Raw genomic sequence first — 24,578 nt, forward strand, 5'->3', positions numbered from 1 at the left:
GCGGTGGTGAAGCAGAGTTGATGTCTCTTCCCGTTCATGCGTCGCTTCAGGGACGAGATCTGTGGGACAAATTTAACAACATCGGCACTGAGATGCTCATCACTAAAATGGGCAGGTAACTAATCAGAGTCTGGTGGGATTCTGTAGTTAGCTTAGAATTTTAGTACATATGGTGGTATTGGAAATAATCTCCTTTCCACTTTATATTCAAAAGAGCAAAGTTTACACTTAACAGAGGCTTAAATCCTGGGAGTCATCATGGGAGTCTTTAGCTCTTGCTTGTGATTTTATCCTCTCATTTCTTTTCCTCCTGGTAGAAGCACTAAAATTTCCATCTTGCATCTCCAGTACTTTATAAATAAATCCATATACAGTATATTCACAAAATATATAAATATATAAAATATATTAATATATATATATATATATTGCATATACTTGCAAAATTCTGTAGGGTCTTCACAAAGACCCTACAGTCCCACAACTTCAGAGCTCTGCCACTACTCAGTTCAGTAATATCTACAAGTAATGGTTTGAAAACAAGCCAGTAAGTCTTTTAGCGAGCTCTCAAATAATGTTTAATTGTATTTCTGAAGAATTGGAGATGCCACCAAATGCTATAAATTAGATTCTGGGCAAATGTTTGTGTGGGCAAAATACTCATGTATCTTCTTCCAGACAGTTTATCACAGTTAAGTAGCTCAACTAGTAGAGATTTTATAGTGTAACACTGCTGTAGCCATTACTGGATTAATAAAGATTTGTTGACCTTTCCTTTTTGTTATTGGTGTGTGTCTTGTATTTTTTTATTTCTGAATATTTTACACTAAAACAAACACTGGTTTATAAAAAAAAAAAAAAAAAAAAATAGATTGAAATATTCATCTGTTCATTTATGCAATTATTTTATATATATATATATATATATATATATATATATATATATATATATATATATATATATATATATATATATATATATATATGTGTGTGTGTGTGTGTGTGTGTGTGTGTGTGTGTGTGTGTATACCTAAACCTGTGTCCATTATTACTACAGATATCTGATGTTGTCATCTTTTGCTATTGTAGACACCTTTTGCATATTATTCTGTAAAAACTCTCCTTGGAGATCATACGTTTCTGATATACCAAACATTAAATGCAGCTCTTGACGTTTTTTCCATGATTTCATGCAATGTGCTGCTGCCACATATTTGGCTGATTGTTCGAGTGAACACACATGTGTAAAGATGCAAATAATCTGCATTTACATATAAATGAACCCAAAAAAGTAGCTTTTAAGCATAACCCTGTCATAACTGTTTAATAATGAATAGTAAAATATAGTACTGATATATAGTTACTGTATACATCAGAGCAGTTAAGAGTTCAGCAGTGTCAGTTTGGTGGTGCTGGGATTTGAACTATGTTGAAGTCCAACATCTTAACCACAGAGCAACCACAACCCCGTGATTTGGTTTACATCACGCTGTTCAGCACATTGAGCTGCCTGAAACGTGTTTTGTAATCAACATGCAATCATTTCAAAACAAAATCCATCTTGTTCAGGCAATGTTCAGCTCACAAGCTAATTAGAATGGTGGCAGGGCTGTGAATTGTGTCTGTGGTTTTGATCATGTTTTTATTCTCCTCATCATGTTTATTTCTTCAGACGCATGTTTCCCAGCTGCAGAGTCACAGTGATGGGACTGAACCCCAAAGTCAAGTATGTGCTGATGATGGACATGGTGCCGTTTGATAATAACAAGTACAAGGTAACTCCCAGCCCTTCCCTCATGCTCACACACATTTATTTCAAATTTCCGTTTGTATTCACATTGTACACTATGCATCTAAAATTTTTTCAATGTCTTTCAAATCAATGAAAGAGTAGCCTTGAATTACAGCAGCACTAAAAGGACAAACATTAATCTATGCAGCATGAAAACAAGCCTAGCTGTATTACAGGAAGCACATTGTGGGATATAAATGCACTTTTTAATTTATTTTGCAGATTTTTTTTTCTCTAAGCAAACAAAATATAATTCTGGGCAACTTATTTGTAGTGAAAGCTCAGAAGTTTGGGTCTGTATCTGTGAAAAGAAATTTTTCTTCTGGTCTCTGTCTGGAAACTTTGTTATAAATACACACACACACACACACACACACACACACACACACACACACACTCTCTCTCTCTCTCTCTCTCTCTCTCTCTCTCTCTCTCTCTCTCTCTCTCTCTCTCTCTCTCTCTCTATATATATATATATATATATATATCTTGTTCTTAAGCATGCTTAAAAAAATCGAATTGAACCATGATTCCACATCATCTGTGCAGTGGAACAGGGACCACTGGGAAGTGAGCGGTAAATCCGAACCCCACCTTCCAAACTGTTTCTTCATTCATCCGGACTCACCTGCTTTGGGAGAAAGGTGGATGCAGTATCCGATCTCCTTCCATAAACTCAAGCTCACCAACAACACACTCAACTCTAAAGGCTTGGTGAGGACACTCAAATTAATACCCCCTATAATTTATCTGGAATATATACTACTGTAGTAAACATCATAATTATAACTAAAGTCTTCTTGTTGATCCGTGTCAAATGGACTGCTTATTTTTATTTATTTATTATAAAAGACTTGACTTTATCTCAATCTCAAAAACTTACAGTTGGAATAATACACAATGACTTCAAATATTTATACATATACACAAAAAAAGCAGTGATGTGGGAAGTAGTAGCTCAGTGTATAAGATGTTTGAGATTCCACTGCTGGGCAATTGAGCAAGGTGCTTTACCCTCAGTTTCTCAGCCAAGTTCCTTTGGATAAGGGCATTATCTCAAATGCTGTAAATGTAGCTATGCATCTATAATATTACACTATATGGCTAACATTTTGTACATCATCTGACCATCATCATAGATTCCATTCATATTTAGTTTCCTCTTTGAAGCTATAATTAAAAACCCCACTTTTCTGGGAAGGATTTCCATTACATTTTAGGGCAGGTTGTAGAGATTTGAGCTCATTCAGCAACAGCAGCAATAGTGACACCAGGTACAGATGTTGGGTGAGGAGACCTAGGATGCAAAGTGTTAAATTCATCCCAAAGGTGTTCATTGGGGTTGAGTTCAGGGCATGCTCACACTTCTACTGGCTCAAGCAGGAATCTGTTTAAATATTTAAATACAAGGTTAAAGCAACTGAAAACCTTAAAGAAACAGCCATATTGTACATTCAATTCTAATCTATACATAGCTTTTAAAGTCTGCAAAATTAGTTCTAAACCAAACGGAGATTATTTGAGGTGAAAAGATCTCGGGTGCAGTGTTCCAATTCATTCCAAAGGTGTCTGTTAGGGTTGAGATCAGAGCTCTATAGCGGATCACTCAAGATCTTCCACTCCAACCCATGAGAACCATATCTTTATGGAGCTTCTTTTGTGCATAATGACATTGTATACAACTAAATGCTTTTAACTTTTTGGCAACCATTTTAATGGAATTGTTTTATGGTCTACAAACATTTGTCCATAGAGAGTATGTGTAAACACCTTTATACTAATACTAGGAAATAAATGGTAAACATGCACCAAAAGCTACTCCCAGGCGTTTAACTGTAGATTGCACGTCTTTCACATGATAGCTATAAAACCTCAAGATTAAAACCAGCCACAGTTTTCTAGACTTCAACAAAATTTATCATTGAGGAATTTATGTTTCATTTAAGTTTTTATGTTTCCAGCTGCAGGTTTTGGGGGTTATATAAAAACTTGTATATGGGGATATAAAAAGGGTACATCTGATAGAACTAACTGGTAACGGTATCAGAAAAAATATAACAAACACCAAATGTATATTATATTATTATGTTGAGTGTAAAATAAATGTGCTGGTGTTAGATTTTCTTTTTAACCTTTATCACAATTTTATCCAGTAGTATCTTTAATATTGCACTGTATAAATGGGTAAAAAGAGAAATGGTTTAAGAGTCCAAAAGCCCAGTGGTACATTAAAAAGAAAATATGTTGTTAGTTTCTATTGTTATTTCTCTATCTAGCTTGTATACAATGGAACAAAATGTTTTTCCATGAAAAAATAAATGCAGGATAATAACTCTACCGAACAATTATATAGCTCCAATGTATTTTGTAGTGTGGCAGCAAAATAAAATACAGTGTACCGCTTACTAACAATAAAAAGTGTACACAATCCATTCTGAACCAGTTTACTAATGTCACCCCAGTTACATAAATTTTATGGTTAGATCCAAAACCTCCACCCATTAAATCTTTTTATTTTGTTTTATATATTTTCCAGCAAGTGGTGCTTCATTCCATGCATAAATACCAGCCTCGTCTACACATAGTCCAGGCCCCTGACCCATGTGGAGGCCACAACGGTGGATACCTGCGCTTTACTTTCCCAGAGGCAGCCTTCATAGCAGTTACATCCTACCAGAACCAAGAGGTGACCACGTTTATATAACCTAAACTAATAAATGCATATTTTCAAGGAGTTTGCTTTGTGCTAAAGGGGCATTGTCATGCTGGAACAAGTTTGGGTCTTCTAGTTCAAGTGAAAGAATTTTTTGAGGAAGAACCTCATATGGCTGGAAAAATAGTGTCCTAATACGTTTGTCCGAATTGGAAAGCAAAAGCTTCACTGTGTGTGTGTGTGTGTGTGTGTGTGTATATATATATATATATATATATATATATATATATATATATATATATATATATATACACACACACACACTTTCTCTAAACTTTTGAGTCACCAAAGTCATCGAAAATTAAACCAGTGGGGAAAAAAAACCCTACCATGACTGCCATCTAGTGGCTCACTCGAGACCAAAGTTTTAGTTTAAAGGCTTGAGATCTTCACTCCACATTCACCCTAATTTTATTGTAATTCATCTATTGTTTCAAGCTTTCACCAGGGCCAGTGTCTTTGAAATGCACTCATTAGTTATTAGATCTATTCTTCCTGCACATTCCAACGAATCAGCATGTGTTGGTTCATTAGTGCCGAAGTGGTGACCGATCTGTCTTCTCCTCCACCAGATCACCAAGCTGAAAATTGACAACAACCCCTTTGCCAAAGGCTTCCGTGACAACGGACTTAGCAGGAAAAGGTGAGAGATCTACAAGACGTACAAATTTCCAAATCGATTTTCTCGTAAATGGAAAGACTGCATAATTCGTCTGCTTGTTTTTTACCTCAAGCAGGTTTCGAGACAAGGATATTCGTCAGAGGTCAGATTCAAGGTCACAATGGGACAGGCCACAAAATAAGCAAGGTATCTGTATCTTGATGTACAAATGGCATTTATAGTAGTAAAATAAATACACAATTTGTTTAGTTTCTAATTGTCCTCTTAGTAGGCTGATCCTGAAACAAATTCACATTCATAAATATTTAAATTCTACATTTCTCTTTGGCTTCAGGGTATAAATAAGGATAAGTTTGAATTATTATTTATGGCAAACTAGTAGTCTGGTTTAGGATGAGGTGGGTTGAGCGTGCATTGTCGCATCCCTAAGATGTTTAAGAACTCATAGGGAAAGAAAAAATCAAATGCCTATAAGATACTAACCCTCCATACTGACGTTTTGCGTGAATGAACAGAATCATGTGATAAAAGTATGAATTATTCGACACAAAAGAGCAGATGCTACACAATGCATTTCACATTGGATCCGAAGGTTATGAGTTCAAATCCCAGCCACACTAAGCTGCCACTCCTGGGCCCCTGAGCAAGGTCCTTAACCCCATAGCTGCTCAGTTGAGATGACTTAATGAGATAAATGTAAGTCACTCTGGATATGGCCGTAAATAAATAAATAAATGTACCACCATTATTGATGAGAACTTGTAGTTTAGTTTCAGAAAGGGTGGTGTGAATGTGCAAAGCTTCATCCTGATATGGTGTAGAACTCTTTTTGAAGAAAAATATTTATAATATTCAACTGTTAAAGAAAAAATAAATCAGATATATGCGTTATATATATATATATATATATATATATATATATATGTTTCAAATATTTTTTTATCTGAACAATCTGAAGATAGGTTTTTTTTAATACACTGTATGTTAATTTGCCGAGTGTACACTTTCTCCAAATGCTTCCTTTCCACTATTAATCTTTTTTACCTTACTTTAAAATGATTCATTATAATACTTCACATTTTACATATTTCTAAAGGACTAACTGGTAGTGACTTTTTTTTTTTCTTGTGTGTGTGTGTGTGTGTGTCCTGAGTCTAAATCATTTCAGTTACTTTCAAAGATCTGATTCGGCACATCTTTAACACTGAGCATTTTTGTAAACTGAAATGCAGAACATTAATAATAGTAAAGTAAATCCATAATTTATTTTAAGTAACACAGAAATATGTTGTAAAATATATACATGATAAAGCTCAAATAAAGGTTCCTATATCCAAATATAGGAAATAACTACTGTATTTGTATAAATAAGTCTATGCAACCTCTTGAGCCACCAGGGGGCTCCACATGTATGTGTGTGTAATATATATATATATATAAATAAAATAAAATGATTTATATAAAACAAGTAAAACGCAAGAAAAATGCCAACAATGCTTTTTTTTTCTCCTTCTCAGCAAGACTGTTAAACATGGATGATGAGGAAGAAGAGCAGGAAGTCTCCAGCTCAGTGGACTCCCCTGGTGCACTCTGCGTCCCAGAAGTGAGAACTCCATCTGCGCCTGTCTCGAACCCTTTCTTACCAGCATTTCTGAAGTGTGGATTGGCCTGTGGCCAGGAAGGAATAAATCAGAGCCCCATTTCCCATCAATGCCAGCATACTTTTCACAGCGAGAACAGCGACTCCAGGAGGTGACATGATGTATTTCATTCAATAATTAACTAGATGTTTTTTGGGGTTTCATTTTTTAAATGTACGTATTTGGCTTTTTATGTTAAGAATTCAAATAAATTCATTGTTTACTGTAATGATAACATGGCGGCTTTATAAATGATTACGCCATTTAGATTAATTATAATCTAATAATTAAACGAGCGAGACATTCACGCCTCATTACGTAATATTAAAGCTATTCAATATTCCCAAACTTTCTTTCAAAAAAGTAGAACCCCATTTCAAACATAAGAATGCTTCACTATTAAAAACTTGTTCATATCTTATATTTATTTATAGTAATTAATAAAAAGGTAGTCTAACCGCAGTTGTCTCTGCACCCGTCTGTCCAGGTCTGAAGACAATTTCCAGTACACGTGTGTCTCTTTCCCAGAAGGCCACGGCACCCAAATCCCAACACCACAGCAGCCTCCGTGTCACGGCCCAGACATCCAGACCCCAGCAGTACACCAGATTTACTCAACCCATTCCAAACTCAATCAGTCCCTCCATCTGCCACCCAAACTCAGCCGTATGCAGATGCCTGAAAGTGTCTTTAAAAGCCTGGAATTTAATCCAAAACCACTGTCTGACATTTTCAACATAATCCGGCCACGAGCCTTTGCCAAGGATTCACAAATTAATCCCCAACACGACCAGACCGCTTCGGGCTCAAACAGGGAAGCGATTTTCCCAGCTGTCCAAGACTCTGCTGCGGCATTTTACACTGAACAATACACCGGCCGTACAAAAGAGTGGCCTGCCTTCAATGGGAACACAGGGCAGAGAAGCTCTGAGACACCAGATCAGTGACATTTTCACAGCTAGGGAAAAGGTAGAAAAAGTGCTGCTGGGAAATAAATTCATGGACTTAAAAAAGATTTTCTTGGGCATTTTCCAAGACATGAATATAGTGGATTTTTTTCCTCTTGGAGTGGGTATATGAATAAAACCGTAAAGTAGTTTTTATGTGGACATGAGTGATATTACATTATCTGGAGCATGCAGGTTTTCTCCATTATATTGGACTCAGTTAATGTATATTGCACCATGACAATGGTTAGGTCTCACCTCAGAAAGGAGCATTTTGTGACGTTTCGAAAACCCTGCTGCTTCCGACTTCAATAAAAACAAGCAACACTACTGCTGATTCTGACTGTAGGTGCCAGAACCATAGACAAAGGCTGAGGGGACAAAATGTTATTGTCCATTTGGGATTGCAGATCTGCTTGAAGCCCATGTGTTATGAGATCTGACCTGGGAGTGAAACTAGTCAGGGACTTGTTGGATATCGGCAGCCCACAGAGATGAGCTTTGTTACTGAATTATTTACAGAATCAATAATAGGAAAAAGTAATAAATCCACTCCAGCTCCATTGGGCTAACATGCTGTGTTTGAAAGAAGCCTTACTGGCAGTGTACTGGCAAAAAAAAAAAAAAAAAAGAAATCCACCAGTACCATGCCTAACTTTCTCAATATACATTTTCCCTTCGTTTTATTTCCCCAGATTGTTCACCTACCAATTCCCACCCATCAGCCAGTTTTCCCCAATCACACGAGTGAATGCTACCAAGTGCGGAGACACCAAGCGTTGCCAACTTGATGATCTAAAAGAATAAATAAATAAATAAAAAGCTGCTGAATCACGGTGCACTGGAACACCCTTGGGGAATTGCTATTTGCTCTTTTACAGCGTACAATTTCATAGATGCCAATGATTGGCGAGTGTTACTTTGACAGGAGACACACAGAATGCCATCCCTCCTGACCAGAAAGCACAGCTCTTGGTCCCTGGTTCCTGGACATAGCTGGCAGTGGCATCGTTGGATCTGGAAAAGGTTTAGGAATATTTGTAAACATTACAAACCTCTCGCATTTAAGAACAAACCCTTTCACATTTTTTTTGTCCCAAAACAAACAGTTAATGCAAAACCATGAAAGTTAACGTTTGTTTAACTCGAGTTAAATATTCTCATCTTCATACATCTGCATGCGTGACCTAACAATGATTTACATTCAGGTAACAATAAAGCAGGACAACCCGAAAACAATAAAAACATTTCTGCCATGCATTTTCTTCTTATTAGATATTAGAGGAGTTTCTCTATAAGTTGTTACATTACATTTTTGTTTAATATAGTTGAGGTATAGGTATACAGTAGCGTAAGGCATTTCACATTTCACATCACAGCGTGGGCGAAAACACGACTCTGGGATACGACAAACAGTATAGATATGAGAGTCGAAAGCATTGGTTTAACAAGGCATCACATAGATCATTACAAAATATTGCATAGTCTGTCACTTTTTATACAGCATTTAATATATTGCAGCCACAGTGATATTTGTCATATATTTATAAGTATAGTTACATTTTGCTAGTATTCATTAGAAATTATGATAAAATTTTAGAAATACCTGACAGAGTTGCTTGAAATGGAAATGTTTAAACTGATGATGATGATAAAGCTTTTCAAGACAAGACAGAAGTTCCCAGAAGAACAAAACAATGAGCCGATACTGGGTCCCGCTTGGGCTGTGAAAGAGTCTGTACACAACTTTCAAAGAGGAGCATGTTTCCCCAGAAATCTCACAATATAGCAGTTGGATTGGGATAAAATGTCAGAACCTACACACTGCACTGGATGCATTATATATGGATTTCACATTTAACCCCTGGAGCAGCATCCAGACATTGCAAACATTTATCTTGTATTCAAATATATGACATTCAGCAACAAACGAAAACAAATCACTGCTACACCGATTTTATACACACCTTCCATGTCCGAGCCTTGTTAAACCCTGACTCGACTAACCTTAAACAAATCTAATTGCAAGAAGATCGACATATTAACAGACTGCTAAACAACATTGCGCACTAACACAATTTAAACTCTAACAAAAAAACTAAATAAATGTAAAGACTGCGTCATACTACCTACAATTTAGTAGGTGTACAATTGCCTGTGGCTAATTTAGGATGAATTGTTACCAAAACTACAGTTAGCCTAAATATCCATCATACAAACAAGTGATTCGAAGTGATCTCAATTTACATCACCTTCACAAAAAACATGTCAGATTTGGAGTTTGCTTTACAATTTGATAGACCACTACGTATGCATATTTATTATATTGCATTTTAGTTACAGCGATTTATCGGTTGTATAGTAAACAGATTATGCACCTTTTAAATGCAATACAAATAGAGAGAAAAAAAAAGGAGCTAATTTAAATGGTGTTCACACCTGATTGAACCTGATGTAGTTTAGGTGAAGAGATGTTAGTGTAACAGCTGAGGTTATTCCCTTTGTTTAAAAATAATAATAATAATAATAATCCTTTACTAAAATACATTTGAGATGAGTTATAATTTGTCGGCCAAATCATGTAAATGAAAAAATTTTAATCTTCAAAACTGAACCGAAGCTCAGATGGACACGCTCTTATCCGTGTGCTGATATTTACGATAATATTAACTTGCAAATGCAAGAACTGGTTTATAACCTCACCATTTTGATGGCATTTAAAAATAAAAAAACACCAGTAAATAAAAAGAATACCACAGGAACGTTAAAAATAATAAACAATGGGCACAGTCTGGTCTGACACACAGATGGCACTAAAGATAAAATAATACCTCTCCTACAGCCAGGGCAGAATTAGGCATTAAAGAGTGCTTTTTAACTGTGTCTAAAAGGCCAAGGAGGTGAAGAATCTTCATGCATGAGCACTGGTCATTTTCTGCAACAAAGGCATCTGAGAAAAAAGAAAAACAGTCAGTTTATGCTTAATAATTAGGCAGGTAAATGTAATGAGAAAAACAAAATTATTAAAAGTGTTGTGTTTACCACTAATTTAAACCTTAATGTATTTATTTCACTTGTGTTTCGACACATTTCTGTAGGCGATTGTTGAAAATCGAACGAAATTAATTATTTCCTATAGTGTGTTGCACTGATATCTATGATGTCCTATGCTACCAGGGTGTGTTTTACCTTTGACAGGTCGACTCCTGTGAGAGCGTTAACTGTAACCGGAAGCTCGGCCAACAAACGACTCACTTCCCCGGTCACACGGCTGTTATCGCCACTCAGAATGACTATCTCATTGGTCCTGCTCAAGGGAGCTGCCACCTTTCCAGCAATCTGTGTAAAGACATCTTATAGGTCAGTTAAATCCTAAAATGAATTTCTTGTTCATTTCCACTCATCTAGTTCCTCCCCATCACAGAGCAGCTGAGCATGCTGGGAAAGCTAATGCTGATTCATGTGAGGGTCAGTAGTTCATATTCAAATTTGATCAGGTTCCTTCCGATAAGGATACACAGCAACTAGAGACATGACAGAATCCAAAACAATACTGAGTACATGTTAAGACGCATCATATCTATTCATATATATGTATTGATCTATACCTTGGGCAAAGCCTCTAGGACAAGTGCGATCTTCGCTGCCTCTCCGTACTGGTGGTAGGCCTCAGCTTTGAGCCTCATCTTCTCTGCTTCAGCTTTACCCACAGCTTCAATTGAGGCTGCTTCAGCTTCTCCAATCTTCTTGATCTTCTCTGCCTCGGCCTGTGCAGTCAGCACCTTCTTCACCCTGTTAAAAAAATTATAATTGAGATTCTTGCTCTTGAGCTTTAGGCTTTTCTACATTGCAACCATCTGAGTAAATACATATTCAGTTTTTGATCCAACTATTCTACCCAACTATATCTCCCTTTCGACATACTTCTGTCCTTCGGCCAGCTGTTGCATTTTGTAAGCCTCGGCCTCAGCAGGCCTCTTCACTGTGGCGATCAGCTCCTTGTCTGTCCGGACGATTTCTTTCTCCTCAATGGTGATCTGTTTCTTTCTTTGCACCACTTCGATCTCCATCTCTTCTAAACGGATCTTCTGCTGCTCTTTAGCTGCCTGCAGCTCATACGCTAGCTGAGCCTCGGCTTTCTGAAAAAGCGAGAAAGAGATGGATGCACTTTAGCTAATGAATGCACTTTAAATATTACAGTCCCCAGGCACTGAAGTGGTGCAGATTCTGATCTCACTACATCTGGAAAAGCTTGTGTCTCCCCATTGAATTCCCAACTCAACAGCAAATATCCCAAAGGCGTGGGTGGAGCAACCTCATTGTTTGAAGTTTTAGAAATAATTTTAAAAAATTCATAAATGTTACGCAATACATGAGGGGAAAAAAAAAAAAAAAAAGTACTAACCCAACAAGTCTGCACTACTACCAGAGATTCTTAGTAATTTAGATTAAACCCAGAGACAAACTAAAAACATTGCTCCCAAGTTAAAGCTTTCCCATCTTTCAATACCCAACTACTAATTTAATCAATCAATACCTTTGTATTGACTTCCTGGTTAAAAGCAGCTTTCTGCATCTCCAGCTCTCGCTTTGAGTCCGCCATTTTAGTGTCTGCCAGGAACTTAATATCCATCATTTCCTTCTTGCATTCTGCTTCCTGTAAAAAAGGACAGACGAAGCATGAGTGAATATAAGCGCAGACAAAATCGATGTAAACTGATTGATTTTAAACACCACGTGCACACCCGTATTCCAGCATCTCTCTCCGCTTCCGCTACACCAATGTCTGCGTCTCTCCGCACAGCTGCTGTCTGGGTCTTTCCCAACGAGCTCAGATAATCCACTTTATCATAGACATCCTAATGGTGGATCACACACACACACACACACACACACACACACACACACACACACACACACACACACACACACACACACACACACACACACACACACACACACACACACACACACCAAAGATCAATACCATATAAGTCATATCTCGGCTGGCATAAATGGTTTTGAAACTCAAAGATATAATCCACCACAAAAGCACCCAAATGCATCACGAAATCTATATACTGATCACATGTCCATTTATTTTTTCCCCATCCAAACACAAGTACAATTTCTAAAAGGTAAATGATGCTGCATAAATGGGAGAGAACTGTAATTAAGAAATGTTTTAAAGAGGATTGGCAACTAAGTATAGGTATATTTATATAGGTATATATACTCAGTTGCTCATCAGTGACAAAATGACTTACAAAGAACATATTTACTTTTAATCACCACATTATCTGTGTAAAGCTGCTTTGAGACAATGTTCATTGTTAAAAGCGCTATACAAATAAAAATTAATTGAAGTATAAAATACCATTAAAATGTTTATCATGGCAAATTTTATTTGCTTATTTTAGTAGATCAATGTTACATATAAACATAAAACATAACTGCACAATACACAGAACAAAACGGGTACAAACAGCTCACCTTAATAGTGAAGCTGAGAATCTCGATACCCATTCTGCCCACATCTGGAGCTGCCACCTCCCTCACCAGAGCAGCAAACTGATCTCGGTCCTGGTAAATCTGCTCCACTGTCAGCGTGCCTAAAACCAACAAAAAACCAACAAAAAAAACCAACGAGCTGATGCCAATGTCACAGGGCAGAAAATGTCTCCTGCCATCATGGTGTATTGAAGACCGTACCACATTAAGGTCCATATATATATATATGCTTTTTTTTTTCGTCATGAACTAATATGTAACACACAGAGGTCAATATATTAATTCTCTTGATCATTAAACCTTGAAAATCTTGCATACACGTCCTGGTGCATGTGTAACTGAGCATGTGTAAATGTTTCCGAATATTCAGCATTAAAGAAACTGAACAAGAACGAGAGGGAAAACAAGACGCTTGGAGTGGAGAGAAACCTAACAATCACTGTGATACTATATATTGTGAGGTTCACTATATATTCTAGCCTCAGTGTGATGGTGTATGACTATGATATTTGCACACATTGAAGTAAACTTTGTGGACCAACCCAGAATGGAGCGTAGATGACCCTCCAGTGTCTGCAGGATGACCCCTTTAATTTCCACCACTGATTTGCCCAGGAACTGTTCACAGGCAAGCGAGAGTAGCTCATGGTCTGTCATTACCTTGACCTGAAATCATTGTGTACACACACACTTATGACAGGGAAATCACACCCACACAAAATAAAACAAAATAACAAAACTGAAAAACTTCAACATTTTATATAAAGTTACAATAAAAAAAATAATAATAATAATTATATATATATATATATATATATATATATATATATATGCAAATACTTGTTTTAGGCAAAGTCAGATCTGTAATAAAATAAAATGTAATCATGCTCAACTCATTTATATTTAAACCCATCACGGGTGAGATTTGGTGTTCCCTGTATTGAGGAAAAACAGAAAACCTGTAGAATTGAAGTAAATTTATAATTCAAGCCTAAGAGCAGTTGCTGAATTACTTGTAATGCAAAAAAAAAAAAAAAGGACCCAAGGACATAATTTGACCTGTTACTAAAACTAATAAAGAAACCAGAGAGAGGAGCATCTGTATACAGTGTTGGCTGTTTAAACCAAGGTGGCGTGTCAGAAGATTATAACAAAGAGAAGTTAAACTACAAGTGAACAAAGTTAATCTTTACTGAGAATATGAAGATGTTTAATGGCCTAGTGATGTCCAGTCTCCTTAAATAGCGACTCTAGCAAACAGACTAGCTAGCAAGCTAAACCTGGCTACATCTACTTCATAAAAAGCTTGCATATCCGAATAGATTCCATCAAAGATTACACAGTTTGCAGCTAACAAAATGATTTTCCTTCGTTATTCAAGAACATTAAACTGCCCATAAGAAGCAACAATCTCAATCATGCTAATAAAATTACAACACTTCCAGGGATAGTATTTAATTTTGCACTGCAAAAAAAAAAAAAAAAAAAACATTGTATGAGAAAGTAGATCAATAGGGCTTTTAGCCAGGAGTTTAATCATACACCCACATCTTCACCCAGTGGTGTTAGCTTTATTTATTGTGAAAAATGATGATGGATGTTGGATGTGCATTGAATACTAAAGCATCATTACCGCAATGGCAACTTTCAATGCCATGTTTTGTGCCTTTGATCTGCCATGTGACTGCATCAAAATGGACTTGCAAACATTCACACCCATATAAAGAAGAGGGATGAGTGGACAGCCTTTTATTATAGCCAAAGAGCACCATAAAATACTTGGGCAGGCCAATACCATATCCATCCTTTCACTAATCACCAGAACATGCAGTGTGTTTCAAATGTACCTCTGTGGTTTCTTGGTAAGTCCAGTGCCCCCCCAAACTTTAATTAAATTACATTATACCTACATGAATGCAAGAACACCAAGTTTGATACCTAATTCCATGAGTGCACCAAAGTGTGTGACCCAGTCACTAAATTACAGCCAATTGATTGAGAGATAGGAACATTTATATAGCAGCAGAAGGAGACCAAATCAGGAGGGTTGACTTTATAATTATAATATTTAAAAAAATCTTCTACCGTATTTCAGAGTCAAAAAAATTCCAATTCTAAAAAGTTTTCTATAAAATGACAAATTATCCAAATTTAGAGCTTCCAAATAACCATGAGTTTGGAATTCACAACAACTTTCAACAACAACCCTTTTGACTTTTGTTTTTTAAATGGGTTTCTGTTTTTGTCTTAAAACAGGGAACCAAACCAAGTAAAACACACGTTTCATAAACACCTCGCAATCTCACACATACTTCAAAACATGGCATATTGAGATTAACACTGGAGCATTGTAAAAAAAAAAAAACAACAACAACACTGTGTGTGTGTGTGTGTGTGTGTGTGTGTATATATATATATATATATATAAAATAGCCTTAGACTGATAGCAGACTGAACTGAACTGCTATAAATGTATAACAGTTTTACATACTGATGATTTCCTCCGATGTGAAATGGAAAGAGAGTGAGCTGGGGTTTTTTTTTTTTTTGGACAGATAGATATAAGGACTAACAAAAGATTTTGACTGCAGGCAGGAGGTTTCCTTTTGCACTGATCTGGGACCAGCTGATTATGTAAGCTGTCTCACAATTTGCCAGGCTCAGATCAGCATCCTGCAGCTGTACACTTACACTGAGATAAAGAAAGAAAAAGTGGGCAATCACAAAAAAACATTTTTTTTTAACTGATGGTGCAAATGTAGGTGTTGGAAATATCATGCAAGTCAAATGAAATGACTCCCAGTGTTTCAAAGTGTGTTGGTTGATTTGCCAGTTTCACTGATTAAATCGATTCATTACGATCGTCATGAAACAGTGGTGGTCCAAATTAAAATTTAAAAAGATTATAAATACAATATTTTTTTGTGAATAATTTCTTAATGGGAGTCATTTCAATTTTTTCTATGGTCATTCATTCAATCAGTGAAATCTCCATGTGACGGTAAAATATGCATTACTAATTTCAGCCTACAGAGGGAGCACGTCTCAGGCAGACATTCAAATTACAGCCGCATGCATCTGTAACTATAGAACCCTCCACCCCCATCAAGTACAATCATTCTCACAACAGGATCAAACAAAACGGAAGAGCAAAGTGAATTAAAGAAATGTGAGGGAACTGAAAAAATAAGGTTGAATGAAATAAGTAAAAAAAAAAAAAAAAAAATCTGAATTTGTTCTTTTTGACTTATGTCTCATGCCCTTATGGTATATTTGAAAGCCTCAAGAGCTTAGTTTACGGAGTTTTCTCATTTCCTTTCCTTGATTTCCTTCCTTTCTTCTCGGCTCTGCCCTCTTAAGATATTACAGGATGCAAAGTAATGAAAAAGAGTCAAATATGTTTGTTTAAAATAGCATTACTTACTGATGAATTATTGACCATTGACTGGATGTAAACACCTTATAAAATAATATGTATTCATGGTATCCTTGACATTTAATAATAATAATAATGAATCAATGTTGATTTATTAGCATATAGACAGATCCATAGTTCTACTTACAATATACATAAAATTTGAGGTTATTTGAACTGATATTAATTGTGGCCTTTGCATATTTATATTGTGTTGTTCGGGGTTCGAACACAGTTGTTCTGCTTATTATTATACATGCTATAGTAATTCCTAGAACCATTTACATACACGTGGTCCCAAAAATCTAATCATTTGGCCATCCCAGCAACCCTCTTAGAAAATCATAATTCCAATTCCCTGAAAATGGTTTATTTAAAGCTGCAAATTTAAACTTGCAACAGGAATCTGCTACAATAAAAATACATTATGCAGGAAGCACTTGTGTAGCTTAGAGAAGTTTCTCAGTATGTAATTTCCTTGACAATCAAATGTGAAGCAAATCTGTTGAAGCAGGACTGGGCTAAGTGTCTAGTGCGACTAGCTGAACATCTGGTATCATAAAGTACTCTAGAAGTTCCAATATGTATAAAATAAATAAGCATGCGTCAATATTTGAATAAAAGAAAAATGAAAATCAGTGATGCACGAGCCCGGAGCTGATTTTCAAGATTTTCTGCATGATAAAATCCATGCCAAAGTCCAACTTCTGGTTAAGACATGAGGATCACTTTATACATCTAAAAATATCAGTAATATCAATTAGGTAGATTATTGATCAAAGTTTTGTTACTGTTGTCTTCCCATTGATTTGTACTTATAATTATCAGCAAAAACCATGCTTAAAATAAGGTTTATGTGCTGATCAGTCTATAAGAAAATGCACGATTTATACTTCGGGCCACAAACGCTGCATGCTTGGCTTGGGATGATTAAAATTTTTTTTTTTATATATGTATATCTAAAAATTAAACCAATCAATTTATTCAAAATCCAAATAATGTGCAATCAGAAACTTAGAATGAAAGATAAACATTTTGTGTGTTGCGTAAGCACGTCTGGCACTGGAGCTAAAACTGGATAGGTGAAACGGTAAAACGGGTGGGGTGGGGTTGGGGGAAGCCTGTTAAAAAGAGTAGGTGCTCTGGGTTTACCTGTGCCACCCCTGTGACTGTAAGCGCTACCCCCTCCGCTGTCTCAACATCCTCACACTTGGGCTGCAGAGTCATAATCTCTAGTGTTATCCTGCAGGAGATGCAAAGAAAGGAAAGAACAAACCAAAAACAAATGGGCTGATTGTCTACGGAAAGGAATGGAGATTGACAGAAGGAAAGAACAATAGAAAAGGGAGGACATGAACACGTAAAAAAAAATAATAAAAACAAAAACAACTTCACTCCAGACATGTGATCCATGTGCAATGACTATAATATGTAACCAAATGTTCGGCCTATTTTCATCAAATTAATGAAGAACACAATAATCGATTCCAGTCTAATATATTTAGTTAAAGACAGTGCACATGGAATTCTTCAACACATGATGGTGTAGCAAAGCCAAGAGTGTATTGGTGACAGCTGACTCTCTTTCCCCTTCACTACAGAAGAAAACCATAAAAGCAGCAGCACTGCGTAAGTAAAAGTGTGTATAAGCCCAGGGCAGGGGAAGCAGACAATGTGCATGAGAAAACAGATATCCAGACCAGCTTTCTGCTACCACTGTTTATTTTGCCTCCAGCTGCCTTGCTGTTGTCGTTCAGTCCAGTGGATTTGCTTGTCTGTATGGTTTTTTTTTTGTTTGCTCAGACTGGATCGGATTACCTGAGCAACCCCGGTCACATCCAGGGGGACGCCCTCCGATGTTTCGATATTCTCACAGCGACACAGGATGGTTATTACTTCCAGAGAAATTCTTTGCAGGCAGGTGAGCGAAGAGGAAAAGGGGGGAAAAAGGGTATAAAAGGACAGCAGAATGTTATCACCGCATTAAAGAAAGACATGTTCTGGGTATCAGGTGTTAGACAAAGGTTAAAGACAGACCACTGATCAGAGGATTTTGTTCCCTCGAAAGAGCAACTCCAACTGTTTTATTTTCCTCCCATATTGCCATGTTGAAATATGACCACCTACACCTGGAACATCTCTGGGGGTAGTGGTCATGCTGTTTTCTTTTATTTTTTCCAGAGCAAATGCTCCATAAATATGTGAAATTCGGCCATTCCCACGGCCCGTGGACTTTTTTTTTATTAAGCCTGTTGTGTTTGTGACCTCAAAAATAACAAATACTGCAATACGTCCTATAGCTGCATTCAACTTCGTGGGGGAATCTGAATTACACCATATTCAACATTTCTGCGTTTCAGCTAAATTGAGAAGAAACCCAAACACAGAGGTCTCCATGTTTGTCAGCAACAGCTAGCCAGCTGTGAAGAGTTCTGTATATTTCCCTCTCAACACAGTTTCCCCGATACAGAAGAGTTTACCATAAGAATATGTCTGGAGGTAGACTGATCTTAAGCTTATAGTAAAATGTTCAGCACTGGTTAAACTTCATGCTATTAACGGCCACGTTGTATCAAAGGCACTCACTGAAACTCGGGGTTGGGGAGCCTGTCCCGAGTTTACAAATAGAAATTTAAAGTTGAAGGTGTTTTTGATTATTTTCCCAAGTTACCGATTTTAGCTGAACACAGCATGGAACACAGGACCAGAAACGTGTCCTGTGTTCCATGCTGTGTTCTTGGCCACTTGTGTGTTGTAATCATGAAATTTGAAGCTTTTAAATGCTCCTCTTAAACCGGACACACAAAAGAGAGATTTTAACGAGAGACCTGTCATGGGCAGACTCGAGTAAATTTTCCAGTACATTTGAGACTTTGAGCAAATATTCCAGTACATTTTATCAGAAATAATCAAAATAAGAAATTACAAGGCTATATGTTTTTTGATTTTTTTTTATTCGCTGGAGTTGCTCTTTAAAAATCTGAGAAAACACATTATTGCAGCAACAACCAAAAAAACAAAAAGAGTCCATAAGCAGTTAAAGAAAGGCCAAAGCGATGCCAAATTGCCCTGCACACCAGCTTCCTCATCTGCCAGCTCTCCTGTGGGTGCTTGATTAGACATTGATGGTCACATGACTGGACTGTATGCTTTCAAACCATCCTCCAAGGCACATCTCGCTACCATGGCAGCAGGGAAAGCATGTCCTAAGTAGCCATGATTCAAATAGAATGAACCCGGTGTGTATTCACCGAGCTCAGCCTCTGTGCCTGTGCACATCTGCTACCATGAAACAGTGGCTTCGCTTCTCCTCCTTCATTTCATCAAATTAGATTACTGTGACACTAACAGCAGCAACAAAGCAGATTGCCGTGCTTCATGGCAGGAAGACGGTGGGGAGGAAGGACTCCAGAACACCGCCCTGACCGCACCAACAAGCTCAGCTTTTCACGATCCAGAGCCATGCATGTCTTCATCTGATGCACAGAATTGCTATATGGGCTGAGTTCAAATAGCTGTCATGGAATTCCACACATGCCTTTTAGTTTCTAACAACAGTCTCCTTCAACACACATACACAATCCAAAGTATTTCTGTCACAGTGCCCCACTGCACAAAGCTCTCTTTCACCGAGTGGCAAGCTTAGGGTCCCAGCGAAAGCATTTCAGCCAAAGATAAGACTGAACACAAAGCAGAGCAGGTTGGCATATTGTGCAAAGAGGATGATGTTAAGAGAAAAGAAACCAAATGGCATAATTTTAGGAACATAAGCAGTTTCAATTGACAACTGATAAAAAAAAAAAAAAAAAAAAAAAAACAGAACAAAGAAACATAGCAGGTTAAAACAAAGTAACTGGTGTAAGAACAATGTGGGAAAAATACTTGATACTTGACATAGAATATTTAGTTCTGTAGTTTTTGAAAGAGGCGGGCCCACTTGCTTGAATACAACAAAGATGAACTTTAGTAAACCTTGCAGCAAAATTGCATGTTTGCTTTTCTACATACTGCAGTGTGTGTGTGTGTGTGCGCAAGAGCAATGGGCTGATGATAAACTGTGTTTACACATTCGCGGGCCCCATCTTGGCTCTTCATGAACTGGCTGATGTGTTATTTACCCCTGAACACTGCTAAATACTATTTCCATCATCAGCTTTCCTCAAAAAAAAAAAAAAAAAAAAAAAAAACTTGGTAGTGCTTCAGCACGTAACTTTAGAGGATTAAGGCAGATTGTTAATAATGCGACATTAAGCAAAGGGCTGCAGACCATTAAAATAAATAACCATCATCAATCACGTTAATGTGCACAATGAATTGCGATTTTCTCTAATGACCAAAATTGACTTTTTTGCAGGCAAATATTTAGTTCACCCGTATTTGTGCACTTGTATCCAGTGCCTTTGAAAGTGTATTTGGCATAATCAGGAGAATTAAGGAAGTGTTAGCAATGATGTAACAGTGGAAAAAGAACAGCACAACAGGTTTGTGTAATGCAATCAGAATTTTTCGAGTTACAGCAATATAATGTGCTGCATACTTTGATGTGATAAATAATGGATGAACAAGAATCTAAAAAAACCAACAAAAATAAAATTGCTGCCTTATCCACTTCTCAGCTGTAGCCAGCTGCGTCATGTGAGACACTTAAAGCATAAAACATATCCATGTGGGAGTTAAACTTGTAGAAGCAGTAAAATACAAATAGGCAATATAAATATAAAAAGAAGAGCGAGTACCAGATAACTTACCTTTGAATGTCTGTGAGAAGCCACCATGCCCATGCCCATCCTCCAACCGTGTAGTTCTTATCAGATCCACAACAACCACCTACGTGAACACAACAGAGGCAAGGAGAATCAATTATATATCTTACTGTGTCATCATGCATGCCTTTAACCCTATAACGCCAAATGTATCGTATTTAATACATCGTTTCTGAGACCTCTGCACCACCTGCATTGACAATACTTTCCTCAAAAACCTGTTGAATACAATCTAAGACTTGTCCCCCCCCTATTGAATTTATCTATGTTCTGCAGTCAATAGCAAACTTTAGGCAGGTTTTTCCAATATTCCCCAGATCCCTAGTTGAAATGTAGATTTAAGGTTTGCACCAGTGCAAACTGTGCGTGTTAACGTGTATGTAGGTTAATGTACAAGAAATCCCCCAAGCACTGAAACCTACTTTGAAATCCTCAGAGCTTCCCACATTCTAATGTGCATCTGTTCGCACGTCTAGACCAAGAAGATGGGTTAACGGCTGCAAAGATCACGTCTCACCACAAGTTGAGCCACAAGGAAAACCACAAATGTGCAAAAAGTAATGTGGTGCGCAATAAGAATGCAACTGAAAGGAGATAACACCGTCAAACTTTCAGTTTTCTCACAGTATACATGTGGTACCATCAACAAAGGGTATGCCATAATCAACAAAGAGAAAAACCAAGCATGTTGTTACCAAAAAACAAAAACGGGGCACCTACCAAGGACCTAGAGCAACATTTAAGGAGCTGCAGGAATAGGACAGGTGCTGTTTACTTTCTATATGTGTCAATCTCTTATAGTCATCATATATCTGGGCTAAAAGCTTATATATATATATATATATATATATATATATATATATATATATATAAAAATAAAAAAAAAGCATCCAACAGTTGCACTAAATCGCCTCAAACCATGTGGAAATGTATTATGGTCTTTGGAAACAATTCCAAAAGGTATGTTTGGTGCAACAAAAAAAAAAAAGAAGAGAATTATTCCCACAGTGCAGCATGGTGGTGGCAGATTCTTGCTTTAGGGCTGCTTTTCCTTAACTGGGGCTTTAACCAAGGTGAAAAGAATCAGAAATAGCTACAAATGACCTAAAAAACCATGCCATTTAGGGCTGAGCAAACAGTTTACATCCATTATAGACCAAATAGACAAGTTTGTGGACACCTGACCATGAGATCATCATGTGCTTTTACAAACATTACATTCTACACTTGAGTCCCCATTTGTTGTTCTAATAAGCTCCACTCTTCAGGGAAGATGTTCCACTAGATTTTGGAGTGTGCTTGTGGAGATTTGTGCTCATTCTGCTGAAAGGGCTTTAATAAAGCCAGGTACTGATGCAGGGTTATTCAACTTGAAGGTTTATAATATGGTTGAGGTCAGAGCTCTATAGAAGGCTTCATGGAGCTGGCCTTGTGTACAGGGGTATTGCCATGCAAGCGTGTGCCTTCAACTTTGTGGTAACATATTGGGATGAACCACATATGACTGAAAAAGTCAGGGGTCCCATTACTTTTGTATAGATCATGTAGGTTTCCCAGCAGTACGGTGGTGTTGCATTGTCAAAAATATGAAAGTGAATAAATAAATTCACTGCCAACATTTGTCGAACTCAAAACACAGGACTGAGCTCCACACTGATTCTTTTACCTGCTGTTGAATAAGTAAATAAATCACAAAAATGAAGAGAACAATCATAATAAATGATGGGCTTAGATTCCAGTTTTTCCTTATTTGCTTTGGAGCATTTCTCAGATCAAAAATTTAATTCTCAAAACTACTTGTTCAACCTCCACATCATTTAGTCATTTGCGCTCATCATAAGAACATTTCTTGTTGCTTTGATCAAATCGCGAACGCTTTTGTACATTCATTTAATCGATTGTGTACAACTGCTTCTGTTTCCTACACTATCAGGTGTTTATGTTTATGTTGATTAAAAAAATATTATAGCGGTTTCACCTGAATAGTTTTAACCCCCAAAACATCTCAGCATCAGTTCATTGCACAAGCCATCGAATGCAAAATGGTTAAACCATCATCTGCTAAGCTTACATTTCTATAAATCTTTTTTTGTAAATGTCTTGAATTGATGAATTGTGCAGATGAATCTGTAATGTCACTAATGAAGCCGAATGAATGGCATCAGATCAACCCAATCAAGAACCAATCAGCTCAAACTTGAATCTTGTGAACCTTCAATTGGCGACAGACAAAACACAGAATTACAATTTCTGAACATCGATGAACAATCAAGAAACAAACGAACACTTGTAAAGTACAGTAAAAATGTGAATCCTGTCTCTTGCAATCAATATAAATCAAATAAATGAATTTGTGCTGTTGAAATTTGTAAATGCCAAACAGAAGGAAGTCAAATTTTGTGCATTTTCAGTCACTGTGATCAAAACCATAGTTTATATCAAGAAATCCTGAAACTGTGCAGCATCATACTGACAACATGACTAAACATTCTAATGATTTTGTTTGTGAATGATGACAAAAGAACTTGTTATTCTGATGGGAATGAGATGTTCATTGACACAAATACTTCCTTTCGAGAGAAAAGTGCAGGTGTTTTGCAAGAAATCCAATGTTTTGTGCTGTTTGTACAAATTGCTTTGAGAATGCACTTATATTAAGGATGATTCGAGAAATGCTCCAAAGCAACTTAGAAAAACTGAACTATAGCGCCTGCTTGATAGCTGAATTATTGTTGCAAACACCGAACAAACGACTCTGAGTGTTTGTGATGCTATGTGATACAGACAATGACAGTATATTGTGTAGCTGTAATCATTTTGTTTAATTTGGGGCAAACTCCAGGCAAACACAGTCCGATCAGTGATCTCAGAACACACATGACTGGAAGCTTCACTAAAACACTGAAGTCATGTGAGAAATGATGCAATGAAACAGCCTAAAAAGTTCTTTTTTATTTATTTTTTATTTTTTTTTTTTAGGTTTTATGCTAATGTTAATACTCAACATCTGAAAATCCTTTCAACCACATCCCTTCTTTTTTTTTTTACTGCAGTAAAGACAGCATGCATGAGCAGTGAAAACAAACACTTTTTTTTTTACTTGAGTCTTATCTCTATTTCAGAATTACACTATATATACACATCTATAGAACATGCGAGGAAGGCAGTTTGCTTT

The 24,578-nt window shown here is 36.9% G+C and overlaps 2 protein-coding genes across 3 annotated transcripts in view; one reads left to right on the forward strand and one right to left on the reverse strand.

Annotated features, from left to right (window-relative positions):
• tbx16l (T-box transcription factor 16, like) lies at positions 1-10,229 on the forward strand. The gene is made up of 8 exons (XM_083531460.1): positions 1-115; positions 1,673-1,775; positions 2,342-2,506; positions 4,329-4,478; positions 5,078-5,148; positions 5,243-5,313; positions 6,645-6,879; positions 7,255-10,229. Exons 1-8 carry the CDS (start codon positions 21-23, stop codon positions 7,712-7,714), a joined length of 1,350 nt encoding a protein of 449 aa, XP_083387586.1. The 5' UTR covers positions 1-20; the 3' UTR covers positions 7,715-10,229.
• The window catches only part of LOC310720683 (flotillin-2a), a 22,341-nt gene continuing 6,772 nt past the window's right edge, over positions 9,010-24,578 (reverse strand). The window contains exons 2-11 of one of the 2 annotated variants that reach the window (XM_083531461.1): positions 21,389-21,467; positions 17,793-17,883; positions 13,768-13,891; positions 13,208-13,326; positions 12,460-12,573; positions 12,252-12,371; positions 11,639-11,853; positions 11,323-11,506; positions 10,904-11,053; positions 9,010-10,664 (exon numbers count right to left, since the gene is read on the reverse strand). In XM_083531461.1, coding sequence (XP_083387587.1) covers positions 10,626-10,664; positions 10,904-11,053; positions 11,323-11,506; positions 11,639-11,853; positions 12,252-12,371; positions 12,460-12,573; positions 13,208-13,326; positions 13,768-13,891; positions 17,793-17,883; positions 21,389-21,467 — 1,235 coding nt within the window. In that variant the 3' untranslated portion in view covers positions 9,010-10,625. Of the gene's footprint in view, positions 10,759-10,832; positions 11,054-11,322; positions 11,507-11,638; positions 11,854-12,251; positions 12,372-12,459; positions 12,574-13,207; positions 13,327-13,767; positions 13,892-17,792; positions 17,884-21,388; positions 21,468-24,578 lie in introns of both variants that reach the window. The other variant, XM_083531462.1, reaches the window with a different exon arrangement.

This window comes from Silurus aristotelis (assembly GCF_946808225.1).
Source record: "Silurus aristotelis genome assembly, chromosome: 26".
Classification (NCBI taxonomy): domain Eukaryota; kingdom Metazoa; phylum Chordata; class Actinopteri; order Siluriformes; family Siluridae; genus Silurus; species Silurus aristotelis.